The sequence below is a fragment of the Pteropus alecto genome, unplaced genomic scaffold (assembly GCF_000325575.1).
Source record: "Pteropus alecto unplaced genomic scaffold, ASM32557v1 scaffold414, whole genome shotgun sequence".
NCBI classification, from domain to species: Eukaryota; Metazoa; Chordata; class Mammalia; order Chiroptera; family Pteropodidae; genus Pteropus; species Pteropus alecto.
Genome location: NW_006435781.1, coordinates 1,502,274 through 1,514,514, shown reverse-complemented (window position 1 = coordinate 1,514,514; position 12,241 = coordinate 1,502,274). Strand labels below are relative to the sequence as shown.

The following is a 12,241-nucleotide window of genomic DNA, read 5'->3' as shown; positions in this document are numbered from 1 at the left end:
GCATTTTATATATATATTTATATCTATATATATATATGCTATATACACTATATATATGCTATATGCTATATACTACATAATGTGGATTATATACATATAATATGTCAGGTCATCAGGTAATTGAGAAGACAAAATGTAGCTGTGACAAAATGAAAATAGCTCAATACTACTTAATTGTGTGGGAGTGGGAGAGTGAGGGAGAGCAGAAAATTATCAGGCTGGAATTTTAAGGAAAGGCCAAATTATGCAAGACCTTGAAGTCATTTAAAGAAATGTGAACTTTGAATAATATTGGTTATGACACTGAAGGCTTTAAAAGTGAGAAGAGGGTGAGCTACATGAATATACTGTATTTAGAAAGATCATCCTGCATTCTATATAGGGAATGAATGGGAAGTGGGAAGACTAGAAGGGAAATCAGTTAGGCGAATGATGTCATTCAGGCAAGACATGATAGTTGAAGAGTAGGGATGAAGAGAAGTGTCTGGATTTGAAACTATTTAGGCAGTAAATAGTTCTGTGATAGCTTAGCTATTGGGATTGTAGGAGGAAGAGTCAAGTATGAGTTTTTGATTTGGACGACTGAATGGTTTGTGGTAATGTTCACTGGAGGGGATTCATAGGATGAGAAGTAGGTTGCATTTGAAGAAAGAGGTTGAAAGAGGGCAGAGATGAGTTCAGCTTTGGGCCTATTTTGTTTGAAGTTCCTGAGGGACATTAAAATGTAAAAAAGTCAGTAAGATATACAGATCTGAAACTCAAAAGATCATTCTCAGCTGCAAAGGTATAAATGGATAGTCGTCAACAGGCTGAAATTACACCAGTGGATGAATTTTCAGAGTATATGAGAAAAAGGAACAGAAAAGAACTGTAGAGGCATGAGTCAAAATTAGCTTGGCAAATTGCAGAATCTGTATGGGCCAGTGAAAAATGTATTTTGGCTTCTAATATTCTATTTTATTTTACCTATTAGAGAAATAACTATATACCTTCCTTAAGTGGTAGCTTTCTAGGGACCAAGTCATAACATGTAAACTGAAAGCCCCTTCTATGAGGAATCCCAAGACATTAAGGAAGTGATCAAAAGAAATGAGAGAGTTTCTTGGAGATCCAAGGAGCATGAGAATGCTGAGAGGGGACTGCCAGAAAGAGTGGCACCAATGAGATAGACCTCTCTTTAAGCTCTAGTTTTGTACTATGAACAAGTGTTTTGTTTTGTTTTGTTTGATTCCTTCTTAGCTTACATTCCCTAAACTCACCAAATTAATTTCTGATCTTAATTTGCTTATCCAAAGAGGCTTCTCTTTGAAAAGCAGGTATTTCCCATTGAGATCTAACTGTTGACTCTGTGATACCTATTGACTGCATATAAATAAGTGTTCCTTGGCCTATTCTGTCCTTGTTTGACTGAACAAACAGATACCAGATCTGCACTGGGCGCAGAAAGTCCAAAGCTTGTCACTGAGAAGAGGCAGTAACTTTGAGAATTTTTTCCAATGATAAGCCCCCATATTCAAGTTCGCCCTCCATCAGAGTCATTTTAATAGGGCCTTAAATATAACTTCACAGCTTTAGGTCGAATCTTCTTTTGCATGGTCATCTGAACACCCACTGTCTAGAATTCAGGACTAGAGCGGCCCTATTCCCCCAGGGTTACCAGTGTAAATTCAGTTTCACAGGAGTTTCTACTTTTCAATCTCTAACTCAATTTCAAGATTTATTTGGTCTCTCGATTTCCATATATTTGTAATTTTCAATTTTCATTACTTCTAAATTTCTGTTCTTAGTTCAAAATCTGTTTCTTGTTCCCTTGTTGGTGTCCTTTTCCTCCTAATAAAGGCCACCTAACTGACCTCTTCAGTAATTTATGTCATCTTCTGGAACTCATTTACCTTTCACTGGTCTTCTTCGTCATTGTACAGGTACTATTTTTGCCCCTGTTTTCTTACAGAACTAAAAATGAGTACCCAATAATACGTATCTTATCACTGCATGGATAAAGTAACTCTACATTATGCAAAGAGAGTCATCATTCAAGAAATATTTACCAGCTCCCTATTCTATCACCTGGTATAGTACCTCAGGATCTATCATATAAGAAAGGTTGCCTATATCCTCAGGGAGTTTAGACCAATGCAAAGAACAAACATTAAGCAATTAGTTACATAATTCATGTTTTTATTTATAATTAGGATAAATGCTAACGAAAGGAAAGCACAAGGGGTTAAGAGAGTAGAGAAGGAGACAGGACCTAGTTTGAGGAGATCATTTCTGTAAGAGCTGTTAATTTCTATGAATATAAAAGGAGGAGTGAAGTTGTGGATCATGTTACACTACATAGATTTTCCCATTGGACGCATGGAGCGAGATACAGTGATGGCATCATGGATAGCAATAACTCCATCATGAAGCTCAAAGTGACTTTCCTGTCAGATTAAGGATGGCACAGCATTTATAATAATAAAATAGAACAATATTTCTTTGGGTAGAGTTCTCAAAGCAGACTGATAAATGATTCTTTTAGCTAGAAATCAGTATTTTGGTTTTGTCTAATCTCTTAGTTCTGTTACTACCTTTGTAACTGTGGGCAAATCATGTAATTTCACCAGTCTTCAAGTCCCTCATCTTTAAAATAAGAGGATTTAGGCAAACCTGTGAGTTTAGTTAGCATTTGTCATCTTGGATTCTCCCATGCTCCAGTTTAGCAGAACTGGGAGAACAAATCCGCATTGTCCACCCAGCATCGCCACCCCATCATTATAGCCAACAGTAGTTTTAGAAATAATGTAGTTCGTACCTTTTGTGAATGCTTGCCCAAGAGGCATTGATGTTCTCCGTTATCATGTGTACTTTCCTGGTATCATCTGCAGAATAATCCCGGAGAAGTTTCATTGCCAAGTCATTTGCCACATCTACATTTATCTGCCACTGGCGGAGGTCTTTGGCCAACTGCTATAGATGCACGTGGGAAAGAGAATGAATGTCAAGATTTCTCTGAAATTTCTAGTTGGAGTTTCTTTTTTTTTCCTCTAAAATTTATTTATTTATTCAAATTATAATACATTTATAACACATGTTCGTTATAAAAATGAAAAAAAAAAACCTTGTACAAAGGTGCATAAAGATTAAACCTTAAAATGCTTCATAAATAGCTCCTGAATCCTGTGGTCGGAACATGTCTACATGATTGCTTTTAACCTACCATGTGATTTAGTCAATCATGACAGTATAAGCCAATGCACTTTTCGTGAGAAAACTTTTCAAATGTAGCATCTTGAGCAAGAACCAGTATCAGGTATTTCAATTTAGTAGCAATTAATTGGAAACAAACTAGGCTTAACTGTTTTTTTTTTTAATCATGGGAGAGAACAAATTATAAAAATAGGATCCCATATAATTGTTGAGTCTATGACATATACCAACTTTGAACAGAAAACAATCACATGTATTTTTCCCCTCTTCATTAACTTGTTGAATTGTTTATGTAATTAGTGCCATCTACTGGCATTCAACTAAAGCTGCATACAGAAAATGAACACCAAAGGAACAGTGCTGTTATTCTACTTATAAACTTTTTTGAAGTATCAGTTTGTTCACATCCTTTTAAAAATATCCTATTTTAAAATTAGAATAAAATTTCATATATAACAATCTTGCTGAACCAAATTACCTATGTTTTCTCCTTTGTCTTTGGCAATTGAGCATTATCAAACTATGTATTTCATCACTTGAGGTATCATATATCAAAGAAAGAAAGAAATCAATGAAAAGTTTATCTGGAAGCATATTAACTCCAATTTTTTATTAAGCATCACTTCAAGTGCAGGGAGAAGGCTTCTAAGTGTTAAGATAATATTAAATTGCTAAGATAGCTACATCAAATCCAACATAGCGAGTGAAGCCATTGGTAAATGGCCAAAGGAATAGGAAGGGGCAATTCAAATAAGAGAGAGAAAATAAAAAGTTTTTATAAAAAAAGATAAATATTAATTTCCAAAAAATTTTAAAAATAGAGCACTAAATCAAGATGGCATAATTTGACATCAATTAAATTTATAAAAAATAAAAACCAAAGCTGGAAAGACTGATAAAGTTAGCACATTCATGTACTACTTACTGGGAAGAGTATCTATTGGATGATTTGGCAATAGATATCAGTGACATACATATGCTTACTCTCATTCACCCAAAATTCACTTTTGGTATTTTGTCATGATAAAAAATTAAAAGAAGAGAACTACATTGTAGGAATAAAGATCTCTATTAACTAAGTTAGAAAAAAAATGAGAAACGATTTCAATATTTAATGAGAGGACGTTGAAATAATATATCAACCCAATGGTCTATGTAGTAAATGTGCACAAAAATCATAATAAAAGAACAGAATATAATTTCTATCTGTACTGTATTGCTTAAATCTGTAGGAATACATAGTCATGAACTAGAAGGGCAATAGAGGAAATTGAAAATAATTAATGTTTCTAAAAAGAGTAATCATTTTTGTTTTAATATTTGTTTTTTTATGTTGGTATAATATTTATATAGTGATACAAATCAAACACTACTGCTTTTCACATAGTTTCAGTATGTTTGGGTGGATTGGGTGGACTCCTGTTCCTTCAAAATGTATAAACTGCATATAATCTGGCATTTCCCAGTTAAGCAGAACATCTTGTTCTAGAATCAAACAAAATCATTGCATTTATTACATAGAGCAAATAGATCCAGATACCAAACTAGTACTGAGCAGCTAAAGTCAATATCACTAATTTTTGCTGTGAAAGCAAACAGAGTTTTTAAAGGTACAGAGTGTTGCTGTATGACAAAACAATTAAAAGTTATCCTTTTCGAATGCTTGCCTCTCCTTATATTCTTCTTTTATCAAGCCCTACAGCTCCCATTTTCCACTTTTCTGATCCTTACACTATTCAAAAGCTTTTCTGAGGCCAACTGCACACCCCAAAGGCTTTCCCTTTCTAAAAATTTCCTAGAGTAATGTTAAAAAACACAGGCCCCAAATGGTGTCATTTGTGCTAAAGCCTATGATACCAAACTAGATTTAATACCTGATCTAATTGCAGTTTCAATCTCTTCCAGAAACATAGTCTTAATCAACCAGTCTGAAATTTTCTGGTCAACACCAATGAGGTCATTTGTCATGTGGGCCCTCTCCACTGCTCCCCCGCCTCCTCTATCAACCTTAGAAAGAAGAGTCAATCCGTGTGATAAAAACCTTGCTTGTTCCCTCCCTCCCCGCAAAGAAGATGCCCTGTTCTAAAAATCATTCCTTATTTTATTTTTTAATAGCTCACTTGCCTCACCCTTCTTCATATAAAAAACCTTCCATTTTGTACAAGTCCTCCAAGTATGCTTCTAGTTGCTAGATAGGATGCTGCCAGATTCATGAGTCACTTAATGAAGCCAATTAGATCTTCAAATACACTAGGTTAAAGTTTGTTTTTCTCATGGTACAAAATTACCCCTCCTCACTTAAGCTGAACCTACGGTGTTAAAAGTAATATATACTAAGATATAAAGACCAACAGGCCCTTATTATCCAGAGAATAGTATTTGCATTTTTAAAAAAGAGCTTATTATCTATCATCTATTAAATCTCTAATTGGGTAATCGATAACATAAGAATCCACAAAACTTAGACCAATGACTTGGTTAACTTTTCCCAAGGTAATTACTTTTAAAGAAGAATGCAATTGTTAACAAAATACTTAAGATGAACCAACATCAGAGCACATGTGTAGAGATTCAGAAATATAAAATATAAATTAAAATTTTAATAAATAATAAAATTGCTTACTTTATATAAGAAAGATAATCTTGGAAACCACCCCTCACTCATTGGTTGTTATCTGAAAAGTCTAGATATAAGAGGATATACTCTTTGGTTCTCATCTATAGATCATAAAAAAATACCTAAAAGTACAAGTTAAAAAGTATGCTAGAATTTTCTAAAGTCTTGTAGGAAATAAAAAGCTAAAGTTAAATGAGAGACTTCATAGTAAACAAGTAGTAAAAGAGTGAGCCTTGACTTCAAACCAGAGCTTTTTCATATATTTTAATGCTTGAAAGGCAAAAATGTGCAATTTTTTTCTTCACATTTGTATTCGTACTGAAATTTAGGTTTTTATACCTAAGAAAATCTTGACTGAGTGCTAACCCTCACTGAAAACTGCCCCGGTTTTATGAGAATATAGGATTAAAAAGAAAAAAAAAAAAACCACTGACCTTGACTAACATTGACAGGGCTAAGGCCCTTATCTAAACTCAAAGATTCTCAATCTCAGCATTCTTTTCTCCCTTCTTAAAGACATTCACCAAAACACACTGGTTTTCTTTCCTCCTAAAGGTAATATGTTGATCACCTTGGGCTCTAACCAAATGTCATTCAAGGTAAGAACAATGACCTTGACCAGCTTTGTCTACTACTGTGAAAATTTACTACTGGGATAACTCCAGACCACAGGAGGAGTGTAAATTCAAAAATACAATAGAATTCACACACTCTCTTTCTTTATTTCTGAATTCCATTTATAATGGTATACACTACAGGGGATTGTTTGTATGGTGATCACGGTGTGTGAAGAAATTTAAAATACTGTGAGCATTAGCCTATAAAAAAGATGATTTTGTGGGCATATATATGTATGTGTATGTGTTTTCTATGGAGAATATAAAATGCTTACATCTCCAACCAGGAAAGAAATATTTCATATTCAAATCTAAAATGATGCTGCTGCAGTATGTGCTTGGTATTTACACACAGTATTTTAGACATAAAAAATGATAGTGGACTATGGGGCAACCTGAATTAATTTCCAGAATTTTGAGTATTATAAATTTTTCAATTTTAATGTTTGTCTTCTCATTTTTTTTTTTATTTGTAAGAATTCTTTTTAGGGATATCGACCCTAATGAGAGAAAACAAAGGAAGAAGATGGAGAGTAGTTAGAAGTTTAGGCAACAGAATGAGCCTGCTGCGTTTGAATCTTGGCTTGATCACTTATTAGTTATGTTACAAATGGGAAAGTTAATTATCCTCTCTGTGCCTCGGTTTCCTCCTTTGTTAAATGGTCATGTTAACAGTATTTATATGAAAAGATTGTTATGAGAATTAATTTAGAAAATCCAGGGAAAACCCTTACAGTGGTGCCTAGCACTATCCGATGCATTAGATAAATATTAACTATGATCATCATCATTACAACAACAACAACTACTACTACTACTACTACTACTACTACTACTACTACTACTACTACTTTAAAAATTTTATTCAATTACAGTTAATATTTTATATTAGTTTCAGGTATATAGCATAGTGGTTAGATATTTACATAATTTACAAAGTGATCCCTCTGATTAGTCTAGTACCTGCCTGGCACTACACGTAGTTATTACAATGTTACTGACTATATTCTCTATGTTGTACTTCATATCCTCGTGACTATTTTGTAACTACCAATTTGTACTTCTTAATCCTTTCACCTTTTTCACCCTCCCCCAAACCCTCTACCATCTGGAAATCATCAATTTGTTCTCTGTATCCATGAATATATTTCTGTTTTGTTTATTTTGTTCTTTAGATTCCACATATAGTGAGAGCTTATGGCATTTGTCTCTCCCTGTATGATTTATTTCACTTAGCATTATAACCTCTAGGTCTATCTGTGTTGTTGTAAATGGCAAAATTTCATTTCTTTTTATGTCTGAGTAATATTCCAGTGTGTGTGTGTGTGTGTGTGTGTGTGTGTGTGTGTGTGTATTACCTCTTCTTTATCCAATTGTCTATTGATGGGCACATAGATTGTTTCCATGTCTTGGCTATTGTAAATAGTGCAGCAGTGAACATAGGGGTGTATATACCTTTTTGAATTAGTGTTTTGCATTCTTTAGATAAATACCCAGGAGTGGAATTGCTAGGCTATGAGGTAATTCTAATTTTTTGAGGAACCTCCATATTGTTTTCTATAGTAGCTGTACCAATTTGCAATCCCGCCAGCAGTGCATGAAGGTTCCCTTTTCGTCACATTCTTGCTAACACTTTTTTTTTTTTGATTTACTGATGATAGCCGTTCTGACAGGTGTGTTTTTAATTTCCATTTCCCTGATGATAGTGACATTGAGCGTGTTTTCATATGTCTATTGGCCACCTGTATTTCCTCTTTGGAGAAATGTTTATTCAGGTTCTCTGCCTGTTTTTTAATTGGGTTGTTTGTTTTTTTGGTGTTGTGTTATATGTTACTACTATTTTTTTTACTACCACTATTTTTAATAAACCACACTATATTCACCACAAGGTGGGCCTCTACTAAATGCAAAGCAAAAAACCTCACCGTTTATAGACATTGTCTATGATGCTGAAGCTCTAAAAGGCTCCCCTTAATATAGAAAATAAATGTGAGTACATAGACCTATAATTAAAAATCGAAGGTTGAGTACTGTTTGTTTCCTTATAAAATATATTTTAAGATACTCACCTACAAGTGAAATCACCTTTTGCTCCAGGTGAACTAAATTTTTAAATTTTTTAAAGACTAACTCAAAGGAGCTTCGTGAAAGGCAATTTAGAGTAATTAAAAGACATCTTCCCATGAAGTCTTGCTAGGCCATTGCCTTACAGTTTGATCTTGAGAAAGTCATTAACCTTTTAAGATCCAGTTCCATTGTCTGTAAAAAAGGATGAGGCTTCTTATTCTGCTTATGCCTCAGATTTGTCGTGAGGTCAAAATCAAAATCAAATCGCTTGGAAAATTATAAAATACCATCTTCATATATTTATGGACAAACATTTCTACACATTAGGTTTCTTTCATTTTGCCTAGGATACTGTTTGCATACATGAACTAAGAGATTTATAAAAACATTTAGCTGTGAGCTGAGAGCTTATTAGCTCTTAGATTCATTCTCTATCCATCTCCTACTCTACTCATTATTGAAGATGTACTAAACATTTTTGGTGATGAGAATTTGCTGGGCTTCCTTGCTAGCTGGCTTTTAGCTGGGTTTGGCTAATGAGGGACCCTGGTGGGAGATGGAAGGGCAGGAAGAAAGGTGAAACTAGGGTACATCTCCCCCTCTTTTAATGTGGGCAGTATCTTCTTTGTGTCTCCATTTCCCACTGGATAGACCCTCCATCTGTAGTTTTAGTCCCTGCTGTTCAGCTTCTACAGTGGTCAAGTTAGTATCAGATGGCTCTGGTTGCTGGGTTTTGGTAACACTTGTTGGTCCTCCAGCTTTTGAGGTATAACAGCTTCTTGAGGTTGCTAAACTCCAGGTTGCTTCCCTCTCTTCTATTGAGCCTCTCCACTCCAACCAGTCATCTGTATTAAATTCTCTCTGTTTGAAATATCTAGTGTGGTTTCTACACTGGACTCTGATGATACAAACTGAAAGAAATATCACAGCAAATGACCCTACACAGGGGAAATTTAACATATTAGTTATGTAACAAATGGGAAAGTTAATTACCCTCTCTGTGCCTCAGTTTCATAAAATATCAATATTTTATGAAGTATAAGTGTCATAAAATGTCAGACTTTACATCTCATATCCTTCTTTCCAGTCTCAGAGGAAGAGGTGACTCTTGTGCTATGCAAAGCTGATTACTCCATCTGGACACTCTTCTATTCTTCCTCTCTCCATGTACTTCCTCTCTCTTTGTGTCTTTTCAATTTCTTGTCTCTTTGCAGGGGCTTTCTCCACAGGCTTCAAACATGAGTCTCTCCCCCATTGTTAAACAACAAGATCTGCTTTCTATCATTTTCTTTCTCTTCACAGTTACATTCCTTAGAAAGCAACTACTCACTCATTGCCTCAACTTAATTACATTGCTGCCACTCTATAATTCATCAAAATCAGGCTTCTGCCATCGCCATCCCCCTAAAACTATTCTGATAGAAGCCACTGTGGCAAATTGGTTTTATTAGCCTTGATTCTTTCCTCCACCTTATATCCATTCCCTTTGCTATGTAACATTGAATGCCTGCTACAAAAGGCAGTTCATTTCCCTGCCTTTGACAATGAGCTTGGCTATATGACTTGCTTTGCCTGATCCTAATTGGATGTTAATAGAAATGACACAAGCAGGGGTTTGAAATGTGCTCCTGCAGTGGAGCTAGCCCTTTTGCACTTCTGCCATCACCATCAGACAAACATGCCCTGGGCTAGCCTGCACATTCCTGGTGAAGGATGAGTGACATGTGGGGAAGAGCCACCTCAATCAACCTGCAGCCTGAAGCAGTGCCACCCCAGTCAAGCTGCAAACTCATAAAAATGAAATAAATGCTATTGTTGTGTGCCACTGACGTTTTGAAGTTGTTTGTTATGAAGGATTTTTTTGTGTGTGTGAAAATAGTTAACTGATTCAGTCATCAATGGCCAATATCTGTGGAAAGTTTTAGGTTCTCATTTATTTATTTGCAGCAACTGGTGCTGTTGACTACTCTGTTCTTCTCGAGGTTCTAGCCTTTCTTGGCCCCTTCTCTTTGGGTCTCCTCGATACTCTTATGGTTCACATTTTCTTTTTTTGCCTGTCCCTTAAATGTGGGTGTTCCCCAAGTTTCTATCTCTAGCCCAATCTTCTCCCTCTGCAGTTTAAGTTGATCTTCAACTGGAGGAAGAAGCAGGGAACATACTCACAGTGAGGTTGTGTCACAATTTTCACTTATATCCAAATCGTCTACCTCCATTGCCAGTACCTAATTTAAGCACTTATCGTCTCTTGCTTGGATTCTGAAATAACCTTTTTATTCTCTCCCTCCCTCTACTCTCAGTTCAGCTCTTCCATCCACAGACTGCTCAAGAGATCTTTTTGAAATGCAAGTAGAACCACATTACTCCTCTTTAAGACTTTTCAATGGCTCCCTATTACCTATAAGACAAAGTTCAAGCCTCTCTCCTTAGATTACAAGGCCCTCAAATATATGACCCTTACCTACATATCCACTTTGATCTTATCTCCTTTCCTTTTATCTAATTCCATAATTGCCCACATGAGAACACAAAAATTCTGAAAGGTTAAGTGACTTGTTGAAGGTGACATAGCTAGTCAGTGAAAGAGACATTACAAAAATGCGGGTTTCTTGACTCCAATATTCAGGGTTCAATCTAGTTAAAGAAGATATGCTTCCATATAAAAAGATTTCAAGGTTTATTATAAGTGAACTTTGAAGAATATAAAATAATCTCCTTGATGAGTATAGCATGATTGGAAAATTATTGTGTAAAATAAAGTAAGACATTGCCAAACAAAGACAGCAGAAAAATACATATTTGGTTTATTTAAAAAATCACTGAATGATTTACTTCTAAATACGAATTAATGTTCTATAAATCTTTATTGAGAAAACGAAACACAAAACACAAGTTCTTTCTTGTTTGTGTGAATTAAAATGACCTGTAAAACCTCTTTATGGATTTATAATAGAAACGTTAAAATATCTGTAAGGAAGCTATTTCAAAAGTAAAGCCTCTCACCATTAACTTCAAGACTCATCTATTAAACCTCTGACATTACCAGACAACCCTGTTTCAGAAGGTAACACTGTGCACAGGGGATACTATTTAAGGAAATGGCACTCACTTTCCAGCTTACTGGAAATGATTAATCTTTTCAATAGCTTTGAGGACTATATACTAAAGTTGTTATGTAGTCCTCATTGAATCAGGGATGGCAATGTAACTGATTTTGGCTAGTTGTCACTTCAAAGCAGAAAGTTTAAGAGCCAATGGCATTATCTACTATGTTCCCTGACTCTTTGATCATGAAATTATATATAAAGATACAGCTGTCATCAGCCATGGTCCCTGTGTGACTAAGCTAAGTAGAAGCACCTTGTGAATCTACAATGACTACAAGCTGAGAGCAGGCTAGTAAATGTGTTATCAGCCAACCCATTAGAGTTCCATTATTTTCTGTCTTACATGGCTTCATATAATGAATTTTTATAATTAAACTAATGGCATACAATTTATTTTTCCCCTTCTTTACTTTCAGGCCCCATTTCTCTTCCAGCTTCTTTGGAATATATTTTATGCAGAAAGAAGGAATGAGAGCCCTCCAACTACGTCATTACTTTAATTTCATTATGACATTTTGGAAAGCATTCTCTTATCTGGCCCCTTTCTTTAATTTGCTGAGTTTATTAAAAGGCTTACATGGTGTTGTAATTAACAAATCACCCAGCTACTCCAGGCATCTAAGAGAAATCTGGTTGAAAGAGGG

The 12,241-nt window shown here is 35.1% G+C and overlaps 1 protein-coding gene across 1 annotated transcript in view; it reads right to left on the bottom strand.

Annotated features, from left to right (window-relative positions):
- The window catches only part of DMD (dystrophin), a 1,580,480-nt gene that overhangs the window by 501,723 nt on the left and 1,066,516 nt on the right, over positions 1-12,241 (bottom strand). The window contains exon 53 of the mRNA XM_006911463.3: positions 2,798-2,952. Within this exon, the coding sequence (XP_006911525.1) occupies positions 2,798-2,952 (155 nt within the window). The remainder of the gene's footprint in view (positions 1-2,797; positions 2,953-12,241) is intronic.